The sequence below is a fragment of the Lagopus leucura genome, unplaced genomic scaffold (genome assembly GCF_019238085.1).
Source record: "Lagopus leucura isolate 7727_CA_CO unplaced genomic scaffold, USGS_WTPT01 Super-Scaffold_100001, whole genome shotgun sequence".
Lineage (NCBI taxonomy): Eukaryota > Metazoa > Chordata > Aves > Galliformes > Phasianidae > Lagopus > Lagopus leucura.
The window spans coordinates 638,298-664,470 of record NW_024962262.1 but is presented as its reverse complement, the minus strand read 5'-3'; the positions used below and the strand labels follow the sequence as shown (position 1 = coordinate 664,470).

Below are 26,173 nucleotides of genomic sequence, written 5' to 3'. Positions count from 1 at the left end.
TTAAAATTTCTTTTAAATACACTGTTTGGCTGACATTGATAACTTCATCCAGAATTTTGATTCTTAGATTCCTGAACTGTGGAGAAGCCAGCTCAGGACAATTATAAAGGCTAGTGTTCCATTGTCATGCAGGCCTGGGTAAATTTATGGGCAACTTGGCTCCTTCAGGACTCCTAACGCCACCTTCGCTGGGGCATTATTAACTCTGGCCTCCTATTCAAAAGGGATACAAACACATTCTTCCCTAGCAGGCATAAGGCTGTTTGCAGAACTCAGGTGACTCTCTGTATCATGTAATCAGATCATATCCCTACATTACTGTGCTGCATCTAATGAAATTATGCAGAGCCTAAGCACCAGCTGTCTGTTTGCCTTTTTCTGCTGCACCAAATTCTTTGTCAAAGTGTATGTAACTCACAACAGTAGAATCCATTTCCCTTCTCTGCCTTCTTTGTTAGCCGTCTACAACACTATAGGCTTATTGTCTCATGCCCTATCTGCCTGTCTTCAGTTCTAACCTTCTCAAGTCCTTACTTGCAGCTTGCAGCCCCTTTGTCTTCTCCCGCTACCTCAATGGCTCCTAGCCTTAGGTAGCTTCCACGTACAGTTCCAGCTTCTCTTTCAACTTCCAATTCTACTTCCATGGCCAAACGGTACCTACTTCTTTAATTTCTCAGATCCCACTCTCAGTCTTTCCAGTTTTCCAATCACATCTACCATCCAGAACTGCTCTAGATCAGTCTCTTTGCTTCGTCAGCCTCATGCAGGACTTTTTGCCTCTTTTCACTCCCAGTATCATTAGACTCTTTTTCTGAATCCTTTGCAAGTTTACTTTCATTTTAGAGTTAAGCAACTCTCTTCAAGATACCAAACAGAGTATTTTCTCATAAAACACTTCTCAAAAATCAAACTAACTCCAAAGCACAACACCATGCAAATACAGTATCTTTATGCTTTGCTTCTACACTTCCTTCAGAACTACGCATGCAACATTCAACAAACTGGACTGTAGAACTTCTAATATCTTTTTCCTCCCACCAAATCACTGTGCTATTACATAAACAAATGTAAACAGTTAAAAGAAGAAAACCAACTCTGTCCCAGCTGAAACCAGGACAAAAATGCACATATTTCCCCGTGCTAAATAAATTAACTTCTAAGAAAGTCAAATTCAACCCTCTAAAAAGTGGAAAACTATGTTTGAATTTTCAGTCGTGGTTCAGGTTGCATGCTATGTCTTTACTCCTTCATCTATTTTTGTCTGTGTAAATGTGGAACTTTTTAGTCTTTTCTTTATATGCAGCATATAACATATGTGCTTATAACAAGAGCGAATCAATGGTTTTTTAAGATCTTCATGAATGAACAAAGCTAGGATAAAAAACAGTAGTGCATTCACTCCTAGTGAAACCTGAAAATATTACCTGGCCATTGCTGCTGGGATATCTCACACCAGTATTTCCTTACTGAGAGGATATCCTTTAGGAGTATACTACTGCAGTCAGATCCATAAGCAGCACAACTTGCTGGATCTTTTATAATATGCACGACATAGTTCAGAAGTTCCTGACATTCCAGTCTGGGTCCTCCTATGTGGAAAAAAAACCATGAGACTCCAATTAACTCACAGCATGCCAAATAAATCTGGAATTATTTAAATGTAAAATGAACATAACGGACTTTACTTAAAACTATGGTTCAGAAACACTACTGTTAGGAATCATCTTATTGTTTCTAAGAATGAAAACAGTTATGTGAGAGGAGAGAATATATCACTGATAAGCACACTGAATTACTGTCAAATAGGAGAGAGAAGGAGCACAGAGAATGGATTCACATGAAGATATTTAAATCATAAACTTCTGGGAATGACCAGGATGAACTCCACTCTGGTAGCTTACCTTGAGTAAAACATGAAAGGTTAAAGCAAAGCACTGAAACAAAACAATAATTATAAATGAATATTTACTACTTACTTCGATTAGCACGCCTGATGAAATATTTGACTAAACTGCCAATCTCCTGCATCCTTTTTTGTTTGGAAGTCTGGGTTGAAGCAGATGCATTTGGTTTTGTCAGTCTGAGGTTTTCCATTTCCTTCTGGAAATATTTCTTCAGAACACTTCAAAAAAAACAAAGAGATATGGATCAGTGAACTGGAAATTTATGACTAGAGTAAAACAGGTCGAAGTTTTAAACCAGAACATCAGTGCTTAACCTTTTCATAGAATCATAAAGGTTGGAAACGACCAAGACCATCTAATCCAACCATTCACCTACCACCAATATTCCCTCTAAACCAGGTCCCTTTGTACCACATCTCCACGTGTCTTCAACACCTCTAGGGACAGTGACTCCACCACCCCCCTGGGCAGCCCATTCCAGCAACTGACTGCTCTTAAGGAAATGTTTCCTAATATCCAGCTTGAATACCACAATTCTGATTCTTAAAATGTAAAACCAACTGAAATATACAACAGCCTAAGCATGATGGAAATAGCTGTTAGTTTGTAAGATAACCCAGCAGCAGCTTGAATAGAAAACAAACTTCCCTATAAAATATGCATGATGTTAAACAAAAAATACGGAATTAGAAAAGGTGCAATACAAAGGCTTTTTATTTATGATGCAACATTATACCACAAAATAATAAATACTCTATACTGTTTGTCCCTTCAAATCCTACTTCTGAATCATGTAAAATTAACATACAGCATGATGAATAAAAAAACATTTTCACTGGTTTTATCACTGGCAATTAGTGTAGAATTTCTGGCCCCTTCTGACCCTTTGTATTCAGTTTAAAGACCAGTTTTGTGTTCCTTTCACATTTCTAATATGCTATTGGCTATCTCAAAAGCAACACACAAAACGTATCAAAGACTTTTCACGATATTTTCAGTACAGCTGTGAAACAAGAATTATTCAAAAGATATCCAATTAAAACATAATGGAGAGCCACCCAAACACCAGCCTACAAAAACTTCAGATGTACTTTAGACAAGAAAATAACAACTGCTCTAAGAATTCACCATACACCCTCTGTATGGGAACTGCTGAATCACAGCCTGAACCTCTGATTGCCCACCTGAGGCAAGCAATGAGAGCACGGGGAGCACAGCCTGGGAGCACAGGTGAAGGCAATTCACCTCTGCTACCAGAAGGGGTGGAGCCTTGCCCCACCTCTCCCAGACCCCACTTAAGAGCTGACTACCACTAAGAAAAGATCTTGTTTGCAGATTGCTTCTTTTGGAGTCTTATCAGTGAACCCAGAAAAGAGGTAAGCTTTCCATCCATTCTTTTTTAGCATGATAACTTGTTTAGTCTACCTTTCTTATATATTTCTTAATTATAACATCCATATATTCATTGATTATAAACCCTCTCTGCTGACCTTATAGTACGCCTAAAGTAGATTATTTCAAGGGTGGGTCTCTACGAACTTCACAGCACAAGTTCCTTCATTCACAAGCCTCAGTCCTTCTATTGTGTCTTGAAGAATTCAGCAACACAAAAAATTTTCACAAGCAATATACATACGTACTATAAATTGCAAACTAGATGCACAGAATAATTTTCAATAAACAAAAACAATCCATTTTTTCAAGAACAATGACTATCTAGTTAACAATCAATTTTCTTAGCAGTTAGGACTACTGCATCTTTCATGCATGCTAAATACTGCACAAAGCCATTTAATGAATTTTTAGTTGCTCTTAAATTTTCTTCCTTTAGAAGCTGATATGAGTTGTTACTCCTTCACAAACTGAAAAGAAGTCTGAAGCCATTTGCAGAAAGGTAAGTACTGAATCAAGTCTGATAAACAAACTAGTGATGTGCCAGAGAACTGTAACCACCCACAAACTGAAAAAGCTGTGCTTTCCTCCAAACAAGAAAGAAAACTACCTGAACACAGCATCCCAGTTGAGTTGGTTTCCTCTCCTAGAATCAGAATTCCGATCCAGCTGGAGAACTGTTTCAGGATCACGGAGGAGTCGCTTGAAATTTTCAATTTCATTCTGAGAAAGTATATAAAAGAAAAAAATACTTATTAATGACTCCCCTCCTTAGCTGAGACATACATACCAGAAGAAAGATTGTTACCCTTCGTTCTGTAGCTCTCTCATTTTCAAGGCGACGACAGCACATAAGCAGATCATGCAATGCAAGACTCATGGTTCACTTTAACAACCGTACCTGTAGATGGGGGGGGGGGAAAAAAAAAAGAAAAAAAAAAAAAACAGTAAGGCCTTTTCTAATATACTGTCAGACCCAATTCTGACAGTTAAAAAATTGGGAATACAATACATTGAACAACTATAGTGTTACTTCATTCCTCTGTGGGCTAGTCTTATGGGTCACAAGACTGGAGGCCAGAATCTGATGTTAAGAATTGTCAATTTTCACAGAAAAAGTCCTAGACAGTAACGGCAAAGATTGCTTTCGCATCCCTCTGATTTCCTTTCTTCCTATGAGTAATAACAGAGCGGAGAGTTGACCAGATAATAGAGTGAAATACCATTGGCAACAGGATTAGAATGACACAGACAATCAAACAGCACTGATTTATTTATTTTTTTTTCAGCAGCTAGTTGTTACCAAAAGCACTCTTAACATCATGCTGCTGAGAGATGGTAGCACCACGAAAACTCACTCTCTTCCCCTCTAATATCCTTCATGTTTTTGGGTATGCACTAGCATACCAACTAACTCTTTTGGCATCCTCACATCAAAGGATGCCTGAGTACCAATCACATGGGGAAACAACTTTTTTCCTTTTATGACTACTCAAAGTATGCACCATCTCCTTTAAAAGAGAGATGGCATTTGCTTGACTTTGCATTTCTGCTTTCCAGAAGATTATGCTGATACAGATCAGGAAATGGAACCGTATACAGTTTTCATGCTTCTCCTTTAGGTGACGCTGGACATATGCTGCTGAGGATGCAATAAGACACACGATGCATACCACTGCCTACTGAATACTGAGGTGGGAATACAGAAATACCCATTTAGACAAATAAGGCAATTATAGCAGTCAGATCTGCTGTATTTATCTTACTCTGCTTCAGCCACCAGCCGGGACTGAGGCTGTTCAGAAAGACATGGCGACCAACAGGGAACAAAAGAATAGCTTGGATTGAAAGAGACTTCAAAGATTACTGAGCTAAAGGCTCAGACCATGATGCAGTACTGTAGATGGTGTCTTACAAAGGCAAAGCAGAAGGGGACAGTCCTCTCCCTGCTGCCACCCCTCTGTTGATATAGTCTAGGATGCTGGTAGTCTTCCAGGCTGCATGTGCACACTGCTGTCATGAGCCCAGCTTTTCGTACCTCAGGACCCCTTAGTCTTTCTCCAGAGGGCTCTTTCAGTGTGTTCTTCTCCTTGTCTGTATGCATGCATGTTCAAGATTGCAAATGCAACACTTGGCCTTGTTAAACCTCATTAGTTGTCATGGGCTCACTTTTCAAACCTGTGTAGGTCCTCTGGGTGGCATCCCTCCCTTCTTTCGTGCCAACTGCATCACTCAGTTTGGTGTCATCAGCAAACTGCTGAGAGTGCATTGCATCCCATCATCTAAATCACTGATAAACATGTTAAAGGGCACTGGTCCCAAGCCACCAAGCACGGCTGGTCTCCACCTGGACATAGGGCTGCTGACCACAACCCACTGGCTGTGTCCATCCAACCAACTCTCTATCCACTGAATGCTCCAGACTTCAAACCCATATTTCTCATATTCAGAGATAAAGATTTGGTGTGGGACCACATCAATGCGCAAGCTGAGATAGACGACATCAGTTGCCTTCCTTTGTCCACCACTGCTGTCACTCCATCACAGAAGGCCACCAGATTGGTGAGGCACCATCTGCCCTCGGGAAGCCGTGCCTTCTCCGTTCATTGGCTCCTCAAGGTGAGTAGAAAGCAACAAGTAACTTTCAGAACACTAATGGCTTCTAAAACATCGAGGGGCTGTGCCATAGGAACAACAGCGAAGCATCTCTAAGCCTGAATCCCCGCACTGCTCTTCCTGCTGTCACTCCTCCAGGTATCCCAGCACAGCTACGGAAGCCACGCGAAAGCACAGCCAAATGCCCTGCAGCTGCTCGCAGTAACCTCAACCGCCGTCCCCTCCACCAAGGGCTCCACCACAGAATCACAGAATGGTCAGGGTTGGAAGGGACCTCAAGGATCATGAGGCTCCAAACCCTCTGCCACATGCAGGGCCACCAACCTCCCCATTTAATACTAGACCAGGCTGCCCAGGGCCCCATCCAACCTGGCCTTGAACACCCCCAGGGATGGACGGGGCATCCACAACCTCTCTGGGCAGCCTGCTCCAGCACCTCACCACTCTCTCTGGAAAGAATTTTCCCCTGACATCCAACCTAAATCTCCCCTCCCTCAACTTAAAACCATTTCCCCTTGTCCTGCTGTTATCTACCCTTTCAAAGAGTTGATTCTCCTCCTCTTTGTAGGCTCCCTTTAGGTACTGAAAGGCTGCAATGAGGTCACCCCGCAGCCCTCTTTTCTCCAGGCTGAACAAACCACCTCCCTCAGCCTGTCTTCATAGGAGAGGTGCTCCAGTCCCCTGATCATCTTCTTGACCTTCCTCTGGACCCTCTCCGACAGCAACCTGTTTTTTTGTACTGGGGGCTCCACACCTGGACACAGTACTCCATATGGGGCATCACAAGAGCAGAGTAAAGGGGGACAATCACCTCCCTGTCCCTGCTGGCCACCCCTCTTCTGATGGAGCCCACCAAGGGCTCCACCAAGCCCCACACCACGCGCGGGGCCCGCCGCCCTCCCGCGCCCCCCGCCGTGCGTGCCCCTCACCTCGGAGCGGGGATTGAGGGCCGCGGGGCACCTCGCGCGCAACGTCCGCCCCGGGCTCCGCCGCACAGCGCCGGGAGCGGCGTGCAACGCGGGCGGGCGGACCTGGAAGCGGATACTCGGGCCGCGGCGGGTTCCGGCGGAAGGGGCCGGGCGCGGCGCCGCTCGGCGGAGTTTCCGCGCCTTCCCCTCGGTGGCGGGGCGGTCGCGCTGCCCCTCGGGGAGTCGTCCCCGTCTGCCCGGCCCCCGCCCGCCTCGCCGCTATGCTGCTGCCGTCCGACGTGGCCCGGTTGGTGCTGGGTGAGTGAAGGAAGAAGGCGGGAGGGAGAGCTCGAGCGCGGAGTCCGGGGCCGTACCCCGCCTCTTCGGCCGCTTCCACGGCGCTCCCGGCCCGCCTGGGGCTGTCACTGCGCTGCCCGAGGGTCGCGGGTGGCTGAGCCGGGGGCGGGCGGGGCGGCTTTGGGCGGGCAGGCAGCTAACGGGCGGGGCGGTAGGGCGTCGGAACCGACCCGAAATAGCTGATGGCGGCGGGTGAAGGTGAAGGTTCTGCTGCTCTCCCTTCCCCTCCCCGTGTGTGCCACCTGCGAGGCCGGTGTGAGAGCTCAGCCCCTGTGCAAAGGGTGTTTTCAGGACTGAGGCGGCAGAGCGAACTGTTTAAATGACCGCGTCGTGTGGTTAATGCCGAAGATGAGAGCAAACGAGGTGAGGGCCGCGTTTTCTTTGAGGGCAGTGGGGGCATTAGCGCAGCTTCTCAGAGAGCTGCGGGCACCTCATCCCTGAGGTGCTCAAGGTCGGGTTGGATGGGGTTCTGGGCAGCCTCAGAGTGGGGCAGTCCTGTGCGTGGCAGGGGTTGGGGCTGGGTGGGCTTGAAGGTCCCTTCCAACCCAACACGTTCTGTGATATGACAGAGCAGGTGAGCAGTGTCAGTGAGCAAGTCGCTGAGGTTTTCTGGCACTTTCCTTTGTATTTTCCTTCAGTTGTCCATCATTCTCCTGACCCAGAACCATTAAGGTTGTGTCTTCAGTGTTCCTCCAGCACGGTTTAGTTTAAATTCCACCTGAAATGTGCATTGCTGCTATCTTGAGAACTGAGGCCATGAGGATGGGTTGTATCTATTCTGGCAAAGCAACAGAAGGTTTCAGGAAACTCTATGCATTTTGAAAGGAGATTTGAAACGACCCAAGGAAGATGAAGATTTCTCCCTGAGCTTTGCTGTAGCAAGTTGGTTGAGTTACAGATTCCTGGGCTGACAGCTTATCTGTCAGGCTCTCAGACACTCTCAATAGAAAATCTTGGCTACATCCTACATACGAGGGATGGTCCATCCCAGCTCGTGTTGGCTGTGGCACAGTGCATGCATCGTGTGCACTGAGCTGAGCAGCTCAAGGTGTGGAGCGGGTGTTCCCTGTAGTGAGCTCTGCTCCCCATTAGGGATTCCTCTTCCATGAGGCATCGCTGAGCTGTGATCTGGTAAACAGGCTGACAGTGCAGTGCTTCCAGCTGAGGATTTGTTTTCCCTGGCTTTGTGGTGATGTGAAGGTTGGTGGTGGTTAAGTTGATAAACAAGGGTAACATGTAAGATAAGCTCACCCAGAGGAAAACTTGTAACAAAATGTATATTTTTCTAAAGAACATGAGTGTCAATTAATACTATGAGTTAAGTTTTTACATTTCTTAAGTAGAGCAAAATTAGGAATCATTCCTAGTTCAGAAGGAACTCAACATTTTTGCTTTAATTTAGTTTTGGCAGTGTTGAAGATTGTGTAATATTACATAATTATTAAATACATGCAAGAGCAGGTAAGTTCCATTACCCAGAGAATATTGATTCAGCCATTTCTGAAGGTTGGTAGGCCTTACTTTGCAGGAGGTTCGCAAGCATTCAGTCATCCGATGTGGTGATGTAGTAGTAGATTCAAGAAACATTGCACTTTTTAATGTGTCTACATGATTTGGATGGGAAGAACAGCCATACCAGCGCAGATCCAAGCCCTATCTGCCTAATACCTTGCCCTCAATCCTGGCCAACCATGGGTGGAAATAAGACCAGCATATAATTATATTTTCCCAAAACACACTTATGGCTTTTAGCAAGTTAATGGTTTGAGTGTTTTCTAGCAAAATGTGGGTGAAGAATGAAATTTAGTGGCCCTTTCATTTCCACAGTACCACCACCACTATTTGTCAGGTAAGCCAGCTCCTGCATCCCGATTGCACCCACAGTGGTTATTCCCAGACTTCAAAATGTGCTTATTATTTGGAAACCAGAGTGTGGGCTTTTTGTGTCTGGAATGTGGTGCCCTTTCCGGATATGTTTGGATCTGCTAGAAGATGTTTGTCTTGACGCAGTTTTCAAGTCAGCATTTTTCTATAGGCATCATTGACCTGAGGCAGTCCATTTGCAGGTTCCATGTAAATCCGTATGCTGTTGTATATATAACCTTCATTGTGTAATTAGGTTTGTATTTTAATGCTTCTTGAAAATGTTTCATGTTCAGTTCTGTTACAGACTAGAAAGGAAAAGCATTTTCCTTTGTGGCTCTTTGTTCTCAGCTCCTTTATTCAGATTGAGCTCTTTTTATCTTTTAGTGTTACAGCAGTTGACAATCAAAGCAGGACTTGAGAAGCTTGATGAAAGCAGACTGTATTTGTAATTTTGGAAAAGCAGATTTTTTCAGCGTGCATCCTATTATGGTAGCTGTCAAGTCCTGGGGTGTATGGGGTGTGCAGATGGCACCTCATGCATCTGTTCCAAATGAAAATCACAGGAATTGAGTGAGGAGAATGTTTTTATTTTGTTAACTTTTATGCAACGTATTTGTGGAAAAAAGTTAGAAACACTGTTCTATCAATTGCATGTTCTACCTGTTTTAGAACAGGATGTGTGCACAGAGTTGCACAGTATTCCTTCTAACGGGGAATTCCTCTAGAAGTCCTTTTAACTATCAAACTACGCTGTTTAGTCTGTGTGAGTTTCGTGTGCTGATCTCTTGAGCCAAGGATCGGAAGATGCCAGTAGGTGCCCCCTTCCAGCCTTGAGTTGTTTGTAACACAGTGGAGTATCAGCCATGTTTGGTGTCCTCTCTGGTTTTAAAGGAATATTTTGCAAGATGTATGTTCTTTTGAACTAACTCTGCATCCTCATCCAGCATAGAAATCCTTAGCAAGTGGCTCACCATGGTACACAGCTGTTTGTGTTCATGCTTTGATGTCCACTCAGGAGAAGAAATGTATGAAATATAATGGTTTTATCTGATTTGTTGCAGGGTATTTACAACAGGAAAAGCTTCTAGCTACCTGCCGTGAATTTATTTTAGAAAGCTCTGATTTGAAGGAATATGCAGAGCACTGTACAGAGGATGGGTTCATTCCAGCCTGCTTGCTGGTGAGTTTGTTTTCTGAACAGTAAGGTAAATTGTATTCCACCAATGGTAAAGAATATTAAGGTTTTTCAACGATTGCTTCTGAAATGCTGTTTAAAATGATGTGAAGATGAGTTGAGGATGTGCAGGTCTGACTGCAGATCATTCACTTCAAATTTTGTGTTCATTGTTGCATTTTGTGACATTGGTTGCACTCTATGTGGTTTGAGACAGCTCAGCACCAACAGCTGAGGGTCAGTAGTGTTAGTCTTCTGAAGAGCTGCTTAAATGTGATGTGATACAGCAGATGAAGAGTAAGTTGTTAGAGAAGATTCTAAAATCAGTGTTTTTCCTTTTTTTTCAGTCCCTGTGTGGAAAAAACTTGACAACTATTCTTAATGAATATGTAGCCATGAAAACAAAAGGTAAAGCTTCAGAGCAAAGCTCTTTCAAAATTTTTCCTATTTCTCTGTTGTGAACTTCCTTAAGGGAGAGAAACTTTCTCCACCTGTGCTTGGATTTAGTGCAACTTTGTCTGTGCTGGAAGATTTCCCCATTATGTAGACAGCTATAAATTAGAACATTGTTTAGTGAGCAGATTGTCTTTGGAGTTTCCATACTAGGTATTCTGACTTCATGTTTGAGTGAAGCACAAAGATACAATGTGCAGAATGTGTAGGGTTGTGTTTTTTAAGTTGTGCTGTTTCCTGTGAGATAAAAGCCAAGAAGAATCCTGTGGTGTGAAGTGTTTGTTGTCTGGTTTTTAGAACTGATTAAAATAAATCTGAATAAATTAATATTTTATATGAATTGTAGAAAGAGAGTTAGAGCTTTTCTTGTTCAAAGTTTAAAAGCAATTACTGAGCTTGTGCATGTTGCTTAGTCTTAACACTTCTTATACATGTTGCATGATCAGACTGTAGTAGTGTTTAGATCCAATTTAAGAAATGTCATGTTTGGATTACTTTTTAAAATATTGGTCTTTTCATGCTGTGTTTAATAGGAATGGTAGCTTAGGCAGAAACATACTTCTTTCATAGCAGTTTCACATTGGCACCTTGAAAATAGTATGTATGAGTGCTTGCTTCCTTTCATTTATACTTGAATGTTCTGTACTTCGAGTAGCAAATGGTTTTGCTTGTTTGTGCCACAAAATAAAGCCTGAATTACAGAGGGCCATATGCCACGTTACAATCTTCAAAATCGTCCAAGTGGTTTGGGAACACAAGTCCCACTTTCAGAACTGAGGAAGTTAGTTTAGGTTAGCGTGTGTTTGCCCAGGTACCAAAACCATATGCAGGCTGTGTTGGGAAATACTGTCTTGAGCATTTTTCCCACAGTTTCATTTAGGCTTCTAAAACTGAGAACTGCTTCCATGACGAGTGTGTATTTGTATCAAATCAAGTTCTTTAAATTAGGAGTTGGGGCTCTCTAATTAGCAGAATACTGAGAGGACAAGTAGATAACTATGGTTAAATGATGCTTGAATCATCCCATCATAATTAGGTTGACTGTGATTTTAGTTTTCTCTATGTGTTACTTGTTGTAGGCACTTAAAATGTGTTTCTTATTTTGTTATGGTTTGCTCTAGAAACAACAAATGAAGTTCCAGCAATGATGTCATCTCTGTGGAAAAAATTAGACTATACACTTTCTCAGATAAGGTAATGCAGTTCTGCAATCAAAAAAGTAAATTGTGCCATAAGATTGAGACCCTATGTTGCTCAGCTCTCCTTATCATTGAATGAGAATGCTTTTGCTATCTATTGCCTCTGAAAGATGGTGAGAGAGAGAGGTATGGAGAGCTGGTAGTTATGCATACATTTCAAGATAATGCCCTCCTTATCTGCTGTTACGGTTTTATATGTGGCTTTCCAGTCATAAGGCAATACATTATGAGTCATATAGAATCTGAAACCATTGTGGTTACTTGATCAAAAACCCAACACGTTCTTCATCTGAAGAATCTGTGGCCATTGTTTAGAAGTGTAAAAATAAAAATCAATAGAAAAAAACTTTGTGAAGAAATGCTTGTCTGTGAGCAGACTGATGTTAGCTGTATGATGCCATCACGATGCATAGTTGAGTGCTTCCAGTGTGCTCCATTCATTTATGTCACCTGCTTTATTTTCTAGGAGCATGCAAGGCTCCACGGGGTTTTCTGCTAATCAGAGGAGTAAGTATCTGAACCATTCATATGGGATCAGTTGGCTTTATGTTCTAATGATCTGTTTTGGTGAAAAACAAGGGAATGCTGCAGCAAGCAGTAACTCAGCCTTACTCTTACAATATTGCCGAATCTCTACTGCAGTAGTTTTTAGCATGTGACTGCTCTCTTCAGCACAGCCTGTGGTTTACTGTGACAGTCAGGAGACCAAAAAGAGAAGTTGTGCCCTTTGCAGGTGACTCGAAGTGTCAATACAGTGTTTTCTTATCTGCTGAAATCTCTTTTTTTTCCCTTTAATGCCGTTCAAATGTCTAAAAACTGCTGCTTGAATCCTGAAGCGGTTCACAGAGGAACTGAAAACATAACCAGTCTTATTACAATGTGTTTCCAATGAATGACAGTTTTAAAGATTATTTTCATATGAACATGTATCAAGCAAAATATATTGTTCTTCCTAACAAAGAGACACTTGTTCTGTCGAGAATTGTTTCTTCCATTGCAAAAACTGCTGAGAGAACTTTTAAAGGCAAAGTTATTTAACTTGAAAATACATTTTTTACTTTGTAGCACTATTGAGTAACCTGTATGAGAAAAGGGAACATGAAATATAGATAATAATTATTTTTGGATCTGAGATTCACTGGATTGGATGGCATTCTGTTGTTTGAATTTGCCAGGTTTGGTATGATAAAGAAATACAAGAAATAACCTTGTCTTTGCTATTCCAGCCAAGGTCAGTTATGAGTTGCATTTTACATAGTGAAATGTCATTTTGGTATGATTTGTTCCTGTTAATGTTTAAGCAGTGGTATGAGTGTGGTTACAGTGTCAGTGTAAGTTGTCTGTATTTGAATTCTTTTGATTCAAACCTGTAATGCAGAAGACAAAGATGAGTGGTGCTTACTCGTTGAGTTTCATAAACCAGTTGTTGAAGCACAGAAAAGTTCCAATGAAACACCTGTAATTAGGTCTAAAATTACTATATTCAAAGACTGCTTCTTTTTAAGCATCCTTTTTAAGATGGTTTATCATATATTTTCATGTCTTTGCTATCTCTAGCACGTACAAGAAGTGGAATTGTAGAAATGAAACGACAGAGAATGCTTCAGCAATCAGCTCCTCCAAATTCAGGACTGTTATCTGTAGCCCCTCAGCCAGGACCGCAGTATCCCTCTTCTACCGTATCTCCTCAAGTTATCCACAAGCCAACAATAAATCAGAGTATATCACAGGCAAGACTGAATACATTGTTTGTTCACCAGCCACAAGCCCAAGAAAACAAGATCGGCAGTAAGTGACCCTGTTGTTTTTTCTTTAAAACATTTATGTCTGTGGAAGTTCTGGATATAGGTGAATATCTTTTAGAATTGGGACTAATTGTCTGCTACTGAAAAAGTTTTAGAGAATTTCAAACTCTTCATAACAGTTAAAGTGATTAAAATAAATGGAGTGCCAAAAGAGAAATGGCTCTTGCAAACTTGCTGGCTAACATCGGTTCAGAGATCAGAAGTGCATCAATTTGTCATTATTTGATTGTGTGTAATTACACTCTCCCAAGGCACTTGTAGCAGAGAAAATAAATTCTTTCTCGGGTTTCTCCTCTTTAAAAGGAGTGCTTCTCATTCTCATGATAATACAAAACTGTTTTTGATTAATTCCATGGAGTTGATTGGAATGTAATAAATAATGTGAATATTTCTATATTGCCCTAGAGTGTCAATGGAAAAAATATTTATGTTATTGTCTCTTTCTGCCTTTATAAAGCAGGAGATTTCATACACATTCAAGTTCCAGCATCACAAGAACGAAAGCTTCACTCAAACTTGCTTTCTCCAGGAAGGAGAAAAAGGTGATCACTTCTTTTAGATCATGTAGAGGTTTTCCAGTATTGTAATCCTTAGCATAAGTGAAATGCAGTTTGCCACAGTGTTTGTATATTTCTAACTTTTCTGAAGTCAGACACAATGTAAGCATAAGAGATAATTAAGCGATTGTTTGATTTTGTTGTACTTCCAGTATGTGGTTAATTTTATGTTGATTATGATCTTTCATTTGCTAAGAAGGAAGTATTTGATTTAGTGAACATGACAAATTGCTTGGAATGTTTCAGTGAATCTCAAAAGAGGAAAAGTGTGGCAACATCTGGACCTCCTGCAGGAAGTAAAAGTTCTCAAGATCCTGATGAAGTAATAATAGAAAAAGAAAGTGAGCCACTTGAAGAGTTTATAGATGGTAACTTCCCAGTGAGTATACAATTATGGAAGGTATTTACATTTAAGAACCAACTTCAGACTAAAGAGAACTACATTTTTGTGTTGTTTGTTGTAGGAATTACAGAAATTAACTTCTGAAGCTAAATGTATTGTTTATATTTGAACTTGCTCTGTATATTGAGCTTGTGAGGATAGCGTGTTTAGGCAGAGTTTTGGTGGTGTTTTTTTTTTCCTTGATCTACTGACTTTGCTAAGACACGTGTGAGCTGTTAGAATACTGTTATTTTTTTAGCAAAGGAAAACCAGAAAGCACAATAAGCCTTGCTGCACTTCAGGAGAGCAGAGAGAGCGATGCTTGTGATGCTTTTCATAGAGATGTTGTTCAGTCATAGATGGCCTGTCCTGGTGGACAGTAAAGATACTGCAGTCAGAGGTAAGTCAGCTTATTCAGAAAGAGGAGGAGTTTGTAACAGCTACACAAGAAGTAGTTGAAGCAGAGCTTGTCATCAGTGTCTGTTGTATCAGGGAGCGTTGTGTATATTGAATTGATTGTTTGATTTTACAGGTTGGAAATTTATGCTTCTTTTTTGTTGATAATAAAAAATAAAAAGCTGACTGCTTTAAAATTCTACTTTCTAGCAATTGATTATTGAAAACGCCAGAGAAAAGATCCTGAGCAACAAATCTCTTCAGGAAAAGCTAGCTGAGAACATTAACAAAATCCTGGGCAGGTAATAGAAGGAACCTCTAAATTTCATCTGTACGCTTATTTGATTTATTTTTGAGTTCTGAACTAATAACTGTTCTGTTCCAGTGATGGCAATGTCACTCAGGCACCTAAACAAGCAGAAAGTGGCCCAACAGAACAGGAGACTTCAATTGATGAAATCCTTGGACTTCAGGTGGGTCTGGTTTGTGCTTTTTACATTTTTGAAGATCAGCTACATCAGAATGGTCAGTAATGGAGACTTTGCTGAACCTGTGCCTACCTTTAATCTGGCATTGTCCTCCTCTCCTCATTCTCCTTCCCCTCTCTATGAAAGACAGCTGAGCCCATCTAATGGGTAACTTCTACCCAAGGCACAGTCCCACAACTTCCCTTTATAATCATCATCTCTTACCTATTTGGTGAGCTGGTTCAAGGTCTGAACCAACAGATCTTTTGCTGGAGTTAAGTTTTAGCCAGTTTAACACTCTGAATTCATTCTTCACTGTGCCAGGCAGTGGAAGCCGCAGCAGGATTGCAAGGCAGGGAAGTGGGACCACTTCTGGCATATCAGAGTGTTACAGAGAACTTAGAAGATCTCCTGGAGGTCATGGCATGTATTTAAATTCTTGAAAAGGCACTGAATGCCCCACTCATCTTCTTCTTGGGCTGCTACCAAAGAAGTCAGCCTGGAGCAGGAACCTTAGATCAGTGTCCTGTGCAGCTGTGCCTCCCAGCTGCCTGCCACAGAAAAGTAGTCATGTTGTAGAACAAAGTGAGTAGATTAAAGGAAACTGTCTTTTGCATAGTGTTGTCTTACAAATGTACGCAAAAACAGGAAATCGAAAGTTAGTTTGGGGATTTTTTGCCTGTGGTTGGCTAGTGCAGCCTTACAGTATTCACACAGTCTATATGAGCTTCCACTGTACCCTGAAATTCAGTCTTTCTTAACAAATGCTTGTCATTATTTGGAGAGTATCCCAGCATGCATGTGAGGGCTGTAATGTGTGCCAGAAATGTTGGGATTTTGCAGGGCTCTATTTCTTCAGTCGTTAATATTTTTTACAGACCCGAAATGCATTGCAGAAACATTTCCTATGTTTGTCTTCGTGTTTATGTGATGAACAGAAGTAACAGAAGTGAAAATAAGACGGAAACGATTCTTACCCATTTTTCTTCGAGCTGTGAAAGCAATTGTCTAACAGTTCTGCATGTCTTGTCGTAGGGTGAAATTCATATGTCGGAAGAGGCTATACAGGACATTCTGGAGCAGACAGAATCAGATCCTGCTTTTCAGGCGCTCTTTGACTTGTTTGATTATGGTAGGGTATATTGTTCCAAATTGTACCATTGTTATAAAACAGCAAGAATTATGATATTGTTTTCAAACATTCCTTGAGGAAGCAAAGCTAGCTCAGCAGACCTCTTTTGCATGAGAAATAGACTGTATGGCATCTGTGTCCTGTGACTTAGAATTGGATTCTGGCAAACATGACTGTAAAGTACTGAGGATTCATTTGGCTGAAACGTTAGACTCTTCTGATATAAGGGATGATAGCTCATGTCTGTTTTTTAATTCTTTTGTGTTATTTTTCTATTTGATCAGGAATATCCTTGCATAAAATATGTTGCTGTACTTTTGCTGGATTTATTATGAGTACAGAGTTTTTGATGTGTTTAGGATAGTGTTTCTTGAAGTTGAAATCCATATGATTCATTTAAAATGCATTACTTACACTTGTATTTAAAATAATACATTTAATCATTCAGCATGCTCTATTTTGAAAATAGGGAAGAACAAGGTAAACAAGAATTTGCCTGTTGGTATTTCTGGTCAGAGTGGGGTAGAAAACACAATCCTGGTGGATGCGGATAACCTGGAAACACTTGAAAGTTCTTTAGGAACAGAAGAAACTAGTAAGTGTAGGTTTTGTTGTCTTTTGTTGTCTGTTTGTGGTTCTTTTTCCCTCTAAAATTCCTTCTAATCTGTTCATTTTTTTCATGATGAAAGTATCTCCAGACAGTTTAATTGTTAATATATTTGGTGCTAATACGCCCCCTGATGTTTACCTTGTATTGTCGTGTGGATGCACTTAGTGTGCAAGAAAGTTTCAGGCTATTAAACTTTTGCAAGTAATGTTGTTAAGCTCCTGTATGAAAGCGGAATATCTGCAAAACTTTTCTCATTCAGAACAGAGATTCTATGCAGATTTTCACTGTAGAGCACATAAAGATAATGTTTTACATCTAACCTTACTACTCTTTTCTATCTATTTTGTATTGTGTTGGTTAATTGATCCCCAAAATAGCCTTACTCTGGACAAAAGGTTTGTCTGCCCCATTCTTAACAACTGTCAGTCAGTAGCAGGTATTGAAAAAAAGTCAAGCAATCTTTATCCTGAAGTATTCTATGAGCAACTGACCTCTTATGTGTATGCTCATTATTTATGCTTAGACTGAATTAAAAAGTTGTCCAATCTGTGTAATCTAAGTGTATTTTGCATGTACTCTCCACGCAACTTGAAAGTAAGGAGAAGTAGTGTTATTCCTACTTCATTTTATGTGGATCAGTTTTCCACTTAAGTGATTAGTTCACTCTAAAACCCTGTACAATTACCATTCTTTGTAATAACTGTGGAACCAATTTAGTCTCTGTTTTACAGGTGATAATTCTAGAGAAGTGCTGTCCTGTAAAAGTTTTCAGTTGGAAGAAACGCCATGCGCCGTGAAGAATCCCATTAATGATGACGATATGGCAAAGAAAAATGCAACCAATGACCAATTGAATGGAAATTGTAGGCTAAGGAAGGAGGCTGACGTACTTAAAGCCATTACCCATGAACATATTGATGAGCTGGAAATTGGTTTTGACTCTGTGCCTGTTCTGACTGAATCTAACAAGAGGCAAATTTCTGATAGCGAACGTCATGAACACTGTCAAGATTCTTATGGTAAAAAAGACTCGTCCACACTAGTACCTGGAAGTGAAAAATGTATGGAAATTGAAAAAGATACACTAAGTCATAGTGCTCAAAGTAGTCCTAATTTGGAATGTGTTCATTCTGGTAGTCCGCAGATTCCTTTGGTTTCACTGGATGAGGGTTGTAGAGCTGGTGAGAACAGAACACGGCCTGCAAGTAAATGTCACTTTTCACCACACACGTCGATACCTGAAAAAACACTCGCTAAAAGCCCTACTGATGGAAGCCCTGTCCACAGTGCCCTGCTGAGAAAAAATAATACATCAATTTCTAGCCCATCAGCAGATTCAGGAAAAGAACAGGCTGTAACAAATGGTACATCTCCGTTACTTAATATTTCACAGGAGAACTTGAGCCACCGTACTAACCAGCAAGATCAGAGTGCGCACTCAGACTGTGCTGCAAAATCCACAGTGAATATATCAGATCTTGGCAAAACTGAGTTGCAGCTTGAAGCTGCTGGTACTTCTAAAAAAACACAGTCAGATGATCAGCATGCACTTGATAACCCTAAGAAAGACTTTAACCTCCCTTCAGGACTATTGAACTCAGAGGGAGCACAAGTGGAAATGCAAGAAATGCAAGAAACTTCATCTTCTGCAAAAGCAGATACTGATAACATGTATTTCTCTTCTGGTGATGATGCGTGTACAGGAATTTCTGTGGTATCCACTGAAAATAACCTTACTACATCTGAAACGTGCCACTCTCCTCTCCCAGAAACTGCTTCTTCAGCAGATGAATTGAGTACTGAAGCCAAAAGCACAAGCGGTGCATCTTCCAGTAGTCAACCAATGGATGTTGATCCTTCTAATATCATGTCCCTCAAGATCATCATCAGCGATGATCCGTTTATTTCGTCAGACACGGAGTTAAATAATGCTGTTTCCAGCATCACAGGAGAAAATTTGCCAACGATAATATTGTCATCTCCAGCCAAATCCCCCAGCAAAACTGCAGGCCTGTCCAAGTGTCTGACTTCAGAAGACACAGAGAAAAGTGCAGAGTCAGCTTTGGCAGAGCAGAATCTCCTTGTGCTCCGACCTAAGGATCCTGTGGTCACCGCAGTTAACACTCAGAATGAGGACTGCACTGTTTTTTCAGTTGCAAGCACAAGTAATCTTTCCAAGGAGGGAGGCTTTATTCAGTTGATGCCGGCAACAAGCACAGCTTTTGGCAGTACAAACAACCTGTATATAGCCACCTGTGTGACTGACCCAGCTGCCTTAGGCACGGCTGTAACTCCTTCCAACGTGGTTGTACTGCCCGGCAGCTCAATGCCTCTTGCTGCCCAAGCACCAGCAGTCCAGCAATTACGGACTCCTCCTAGATCCAGCAGTACATTTGCAGGAAACCAGGCTATCTCCCCAAGCTTCCCACAAGGTAATTTCACTATTTCACAAATGATGTTGTGTTTCATTCTTTCATAAAAGTGAGCTGAATTTTTAAACGTTGCTCTTTCTGCCCCTTGAAACCAGGAACTCGTGAGCGTGTTAATTGCTGCTAAAATTAAATAAAAGCCATGGAGAGGCCCTGCCTGCTATGCGTGGTAATTCTGTGTGATAGAATGCAAACAATAGGTACTTCCACTAAGCATCAAAAAGAACTATTTGATGTTGGTATTTCTGCCTTTAATTCAAAGTTCAAGACTTAGGATAGCTACGTTCTACTACTTCATTTAATTTTGAACCATTTCTCAAAAAAAGGAAAAGTATTGGATTAAAGGAGCCTATCAAAACTAATAATAACACCTGTTTTCTAGTTGAAATGTATAATAAGGACCATGAAGATTTTCAAAAAAGGCAGAGATTTTCCTGCCAAAGGTTTGGCTGTACACAATTCTAAGAAATTCTGTCTTGAAGCTTTTATTTTCATTTCCACATGTATGTATGTCGCTCTGAATGTAATGCCTCTATTTCCATGGAAACTAGAACAGATAGAAAGAGCACTATTTGGTAGAGCAAATTCTCAGCTACAAAGCACTATTTTCAACACAGTCACTGCCATTAGCTCTGCACTTTTGCTAGCAATGAAAAAGTCTGGATGTCACACTTACAAAAGTCTGCTCCAGCAGATGTGATCAGCTGTTTTACTGCTGCTATGACCATGGACCCGTGTTGTTGCTAGGAAAAAGTTGCTGCCCACATGGTCCACTTTTCACTGTGCTCACAGCCACTGTTGGTCTCTGTAAACATTCAGCAGGTGTTGATGAATTTCCATTGGTGACATCTTTTCCACATGTGGGAATTCAGTGGCAAACCTTTGATCCATACACACTCCCATGTCAGATGCCATTGTGTCAAACTGCCCCTCTGCTGCCAGCTGTCACACAGCAACAAAATGCCACGGGATATTGGTGGAAAGGTTCAATATCTACTGCAGTACCACCAGCATCCACCTCTGACTTTGTGGGCCAACATCGTAAAATAGGAAGCATTACTTCTGGAGCAGCCCTTTCATTTTTGTTTCTATGCAATTGTAATACTTTGATGTGTTTTTAGGTTCTGCTATTATTATCACATCTCCAGTGCAGCCTGTTTTGCAAGGAATGGTGGGAATGATTCCTCTCTCAGTAGTGGGACAAAACGGGAATTCCTTCTCAGCGCCTGCCTGCCAGGTAGCCTGTCACAATTCAGTCTGTCTCTTTTCAAAATTAAAGCTCAAGTGATAAGATTTCTTTTGCTAAACTGTAACTGAATATTTTGATTCTTTTAAGGTTTTGCATATGCCTGTAGCTAATCCAGTGTGCAACAGAAATGTCCCAAAACTTCCCATCCCACCCAAATCACAAAAGATTCCTGGAGCAAGAAACAAGACCAATGCAGGTATTCACTTTGCGTTCTTGAGGAGGGCAGAATACATGTGAAGGTTCTAAAGATGTATGAGTTCTGCGTAATAAATGCCCTGGGAAGAGTAAAGGGAAGCTGTCTGTCCATGTGTGGAGCTCCAGTACAGGAGGGATGTGGAGCTCTTGGAGGGAGTCCTGAGGAGGGTCACAAAGATAGAGCACCTCTCCTATGAAGACAGGTTGAGGTAACTGGGCTTGTTCAGCTTGCAGAAGAGAAGGCTCTGGGGAGAACTCATTGTGGCCTTTCAGTACTTGAAGGAAGCTTACAAGCAGGAGGGGGACCTACTTCTTACACTGATAGTGACAGGATGAGGAGGAATGGCTTTAAACTAAAAGAGGAGATAAACTAAAAGAGGAAATTTAGATTAGATGTTACGATTACATTTTTCACTTGTAGAGTGATGAGGCACAGCTGCCCAGAGAAGCTGTGGGTTCCCCATCCCTGGAGGAGCTCAAGGATGGGTTGGATGGGATTCTGGGCGGCCTCAGCTGGTGGGGGCAGCCCTGCCCACAGCACAGGTTTGGAACTGAATGATCTTTAAGGTCCCTCCAACCTAAGCCTTTCTGTGATTCTATGACAACTTGTGCATTAGCCAATCTACCTTTTTTAAAAAAAGCCGTGGGCTTAAGCATAAAAATGAAATAGAATGAAGCTGCAAATTAAGAAGAAACTGAGGATGGTGCAGTTAGTCTGCTTTCTGGTTCTCTGGGTGACCAAGAGAGCTCTCTGTAGTTACTTCCCTTCTACTTGGAAATTTTGGCTGTGCATTTCTAAGTCCATCTCTATTGGTTTTGTCTTGCCAAACATCTGCTACCCACACGTAGATAGCAGGTTTCTTGGTCATGCTCTTTGCTAATTTGTTAATCCGTACATTTTAAAGTAAATGAAAAATTTGCAGGGCTTTCTCACTAGATTTTATTGATTCTCTACCAGCTAAAATGTCATTGCACTAATTGTGAGATAATGTACTCCAAATAGTAGTAGTAGTCTACCAATGCTTTATCTCTTGTTCTAGGAAAACCGGTACCGAGCGTATCCGAAACATCAAACCATATAAATGCTCGAGCACAAAGGTAAGAAGTACCAGGCATTCAAAGCTGCTTGCCTTCTCCTGCCATGAATTTCTTCGTTCAGCATTGCCTAGGAGGAAGGCAGCTTTTTGAACAGTGGTATAATTAGGATCCCCCATTTCTTTTCCCAGGTCGAAGAGCGGCAGCCTCCCTAATTGTTGTTACAGGCTCCATTTGCTACCTTATTGTCATCCCTTCTGGTCTCTGAACTTTCTGCAGTCATTATTCCCTATTCTCAGTATTTTGTGTGTTGATAACATTTATTTATAGATTGAAGAGAGTTGAGGAAGTCAAAATGATATGATATCATTTTGATAATTCAGCTTTCTGTTAATTTTAACTGTCTCCAGACAGCTGAGCTGAAATTATGCAGTAAGAACAAGTATGTTTCTGAAGTATTTTCACCTCTTTTTCAGGACTGGAAATTCAGACAAGCTCATCACTGCAGAGCTAGGAAGGAAAGTGGAGGAGAACTTGCCTGCTGCACCAGCAGAGAGCACAAGCTCAAATTCGAGACAAGGTGAAAGTCACAGGAGAGTGCTTTGCTTTGACAACATCCTGCCCGCTGCAGGTGGAAACACCCAAGCACAGACTGTGAAGAGTTTGCCCCAAAAAGAAAGAAATGAAAACTCTTCATTTGCTGTTGATTCGGCACCATCCTCTGCCAAAGCACAGGCAGCAAAGCGAGAGAAAGATAAAATGTTGCCTAGAATTCTCTGTAAGCCAGAAATTGCTGGCAACAGAAGCACAGCTGTGAAGGAGCCACAGCCTGAGCGGAAGGTTGTAATGGCAGGGCTTCCCTCAGATCCCTTCCACAAGGCTACAGCAAATAAAGAAAACGAACTGCGAAGAGATAGTGATGAAAAACAGAAGAACCAGGACACTGCCAAACTGTCCAATGGCCAGCAGAGTGTTAGCTTATGGAATGAGAAGACGGTTGCTTCGGTGCAAGAACTAAACAAGAAGCAAGGGTCACTGTCAAATGGGAACAGCAAATCTTCACCACCTGTCTCTCTGTCTTCAAAGGAGCCAAAGCGAGAAGCAGCTAAAGTTTCCAGCCAAGGCCTTTGCCTGTCAAGTCCGTTCACCAAGCAGTGTGTGGAAATGTTGCAGGACATTCAGTGGCACAGCCCTAGTGGTAAAACAGTTGAAAACGGCGAATTGCCAGTACCCCGTACCCCATCTGGAGTTGGAGACAGGCATACAGATGACACCGCAGATAGCGTACGAACCCCAACCTGCCGGCGATTCAACGAGGACAGCGCAACCCCTAGAATCATGGTCCCTCCTGCCACACCAGACCTGCCTGCCTGCAGCCCTGCTAGCGAAACTGGCAGCGAGAACAGCGTCAGTATGGCTGCCCACACGCTGATGATCCTCTCCCGGGCTGCTATTGCGAGGACTAGCACTGCAACTCCTCTGAAGGACAACACCCAGCAGTTCAGGTCTTTAAGGAGCACGGTAAAGAAAAGGAAACTAGAGGACTTGAATGAGGGTGAGAGAAATTCTCGTTCCACAAATAGGAAAGACCTCCAAAGCTCTCCAACACCATCAAAAAAGAAGAAAATAAAGGTAAGTACAGACACTATTGAAATCATGAATGTATAAGTTCTTTACTAGGAGAGTGGTTAGGCCCTGGAACGGGCTGCCCAGGGAGGTTGTGGATGCCCCGTCCTTGGACGTGTTTAAGGCCAGGTTGGACGGGGTCCTGGGCAACCTGATCTGAATGTGTATGTTTGGTGGCCCTGCTAGGCAGGGGGGTTGGAACTACATGATCCTTGAGGTCCCTTCCAACCCGGGTGATTCTGTGATTCTGTGATTCTGTGATTCTGTATTAAACATGTATATTGTTTATAATGATTCAGAGGTATTAGTCCAAATCCTTGACATCCTGTTTATGTTTGTTGGTTGCTAACACTGCCTCTTGGCCTGTTCTGAACTAAGTTCTCTTAAGATGAATGAACTCTTCAGATACTCATAGAATCACAAGGTTGGAAAGGACCTACAAGATCATCTAGTCCAACCGACTCCCATCGACTGTCCAGTCATACCTATGAAAATCAAATTATTTCCTTTAAAAAATGAATGAGTTTGTAAATTCTAACTTCAACTTAAATTTCTAGATTGAATTTAGAAATCAGGCCAAATTAGACTATGGCTTTCTAAAATCCAAACTGTTCTTGCATCCTTATTTACTACTAGGACAAGCCTACATTTGGTGTATTCTCCCACTTTGTAGCCCAGAGAACTTTGCCTTTGACTTGAGGGTTTGGCAGATAGCGAAGGTGTGAGACAAAAAGGTGATGTATGTCAGCAACCAAAAAGGAGGCACAGTATAACTTTGTTACAACTAAGCATGGCAGTCACGTAGTCCTGACATATTCTAAGTGAAAAGCAATCAGTAACTCATCCTGCAGGTTCCCAGGGCTGAGAGGTGTGCTTGTTGGAAGTGGGGGGGGGTGCTGCTAAAGTTGAGAGCTGAATTCCTGCCCACAGGCACACGGTTTGTATGCTGCAGGTATACAGATGTCTGTATGCACTTTGGTATCTGATTTCTGAATGAGCTTTGTGGAGTTCTTTCTGCAAAGCAAATGGAAGGTTGAGAGAAGACGGAATGCTTCCAGACTGCTTTGGTACCCCCAGCTTCTCAGTGTCTAACACAAGTGTTCATTTCTTCTCCTACAGAAAAAGAAGCTCCCAAATTCTTTTCCAGCAGGAATGGATGTGGACAAGTTCTTGTTATCTTTGCATTATGATGAATGAAAGAAGGTGAACTGTGACAATATAGAGCTAGGTATCGTTATTGCTGAGGTTTTGCATGAGAAATTAGTTCTGAAGGGTGAGTTGCACTTTCAGTGCACTGAAGTTTCACTTTATAGCAAAATCATGCTGTTTCTGAAGCAGGTTGCTAAGTGTAAATATTGAGTTGGTATATGTTTATTTTTGAAAAAGCACTTGCGTAATTATAGAGCCATTTAATTTGCAAAGTTGTAAATTTGTATAAATGTAATGTTAAGAAGTTGTATGTTTCCCATTATACCCCATTGTCTGTGCTCTGCTGCATTCTCTGTTACCCATGGGAACTGCTTCGTCCCTTCACACAGCAGTTGTACATTTGAAGGTGGCGTTTGTAGTTCACTTCTCTGAGCCCCGGCTGGTTAACCTCCAGCTTCCCCCCTTGCTGAACCCCACAGGAATTTCACCTTTGGCTCTGACTGGTTTGGACTCAAAGTCTTTTCTCCTGGACCTGTATTGTAAGGCTTTGAGAGAACGAACAGAAATACCCAGTAACAAAACAGAAGGGGAAAGAACAAAAAAAAACCCCAAAGCCCACCCAAAGCATTTCTAATCTCTTGGTTTTCCCAACCAGGCACTGAGATAGAGGGATTTCAATTTGTGTAGGCCTCACATGTTTACAGGGTTTGTTACACAGGATGTCTTTGATGCAAAATTACTTCCAGTGTGAATACTTAAATTGTAGCCCCAGCCAGACAAGGATTTCAAGTGCTCTACTGCAGAGGTAAATTCTTTCATCCATCATTTGTACTGTTGAGAAAGCAGTTGTTAGTATTACTTATCCTTTAGTAAGACACAGTAAAATTTGCACCTCATCTTTCTGTTTAACATAGGACTTGCTGTAGTTACAGAAACTCTTCAGGAGAAGAGCAGCTCAACCTGCATTTTACGTATTAACATTAGCATGGGAGCAAACGAGCACCCTCATCCTTGCTCCAATAGTGCAGAATGCTCTCTTTTGGTGTCCTCCTGGGTTCTCAAGTTATTGAGGTCTTAAAACACTGCAAGTTTTCCTGTAAGAGAGCTGTACAGCAACAGGGCAATGTTTCAGATAGTATACAAGGATTCCTAAGGAACCAATATTATGCAGTAGATGTTTATATTAAACCCATCCAATAACTGAATACTGCATAGCATTTACAGCTTGAATAAATATTTTTGTTTTAATAACAAGTGTGTCTTGTTTAATGT

The 26,173-nt window shown here is 41.7% G+C and overlaps 2 protein-coding genes across 6 annotated transcripts in view; one reads left to right on the top strand and one right to left on the bottom strand.

Annotated features, from left to right (window-relative positions):
- The window catches only part of ATM (ATM serine/threonine kinase), a 59,727-nt gene extending 52,824 nt beyond the window's left edge, over positions 1 to 6,903 (bottom strand). For 2 of the 3 annotated variants that reach the window (XM_042867104.1, XM_042867106.1), the window contains exons 1-5: positions 6,842 to 6,903; positions 4,105 to 4,197; positions 3,907 to 4,019; positions 1,977 to 2,122; positions 1,425 to 1,589 (exon numbers count right to left, since the gene is read on the bottom strand). In XM_042867104.1, the coding sequence (XP_042723038.1) occupies positions 1,425 to 1,589; positions 1,977 to 2,122; positions 3,907 to 4,019; positions 4,105 to 4,176 (496 nt within the window). In that variant the 5' untranslated portion in view covers positions 4,177 to 4,197; positions 6,842 to 6,903. The remainder of the gene's footprint in view (positions 1 to 1,424; positions 1,590 to 1,976; positions 2,123 to 3,906; positions 4,020 to 4,104; positions 4,198 to 6,841) is intronic. The other variant, XM_042867105.1, reaches the window with a different exon arrangement.
- A 159-nt stretch (positions 6,904 to 7,062) lies between these two features.
- On the top strand, positions 7,063 to 26,155 carry LOC122177325 (protein NPAT). 3 transcript variants are annotated; one of them, XM_042866582.1, is made up of 18 exons: positions 7,063 to 7,138; positions 10,105 to 10,223; positions 10,565 to 10,625; positions 11,792 to 11,864; positions 12,336 to 12,376; positions 13,427 to 13,657; positions 14,135 to 14,216; positions 14,478 to 14,610; positions 15,220 to 15,311; positions 15,395 to 15,482; positions 16,512 to 16,608; positions 17,078 to 17,209; positions 17,950 to 19,650; positions 20,769 to 20,884; positions 20,984 to 21,092; positions 22,132 to 22,189; positions 22,603 to 23,758; positions 24,872 to 26,155. In XM_042866582.1, the coding sequence occupies exons 1-18, from the start codon at positions 7,102 to 7,104 to the stop codon at positions 24,947 to 24,949; spliced, it is 4,404 nt and encodes a 1,467-aa protein (XP_042722516.1). In that variant the 5' UTR covers positions 7,063 to 7,101; the 3' UTR covers positions 24,950 to 26,155. The 3 variants fall into 3 exon arrangements, with proteins under 3 accessions (XP_042722516.1, XP_042722518.1, XP_042722515.1); XM_042866584.1 differs by having other exon boundaries at positions 14,132 to 14,216; positions 17,078 to 17,203; XM_042866581.1 differs by having other exon boundaries at positions 14,132 to 14,216.
- Positions 26,156 to 26,173: the final 18 nt, after the last annotated feature.

What these genes read in the sequence shown, in the direction of transcription:
- LOC122177325 (XM_042866581.1), top strand. Translation starts at nt 7,102, where the DNA reads ATGCTGCTGCCGTCCGACGTGGCCCGGTTGGTGCTGG. An exon ending in AACAGAAGAAACTAGTAAGT is followed by an intron (nt 17,210 to 17,949) that starts GTAGGTTTTGTT and finishes TCTGTTTTACAG; the next exon opens with GTGATAATTCTAGAGAAGTG. An exon ending in AAGAAACAAGACCAATGCAG is followed by an intron (nt 21,093 to 22,131) that starts GTATTCACTTTG and finishes CTCTTGTTCTAG; the next exon opens with GAAAACCGGTACCGAGCGTA.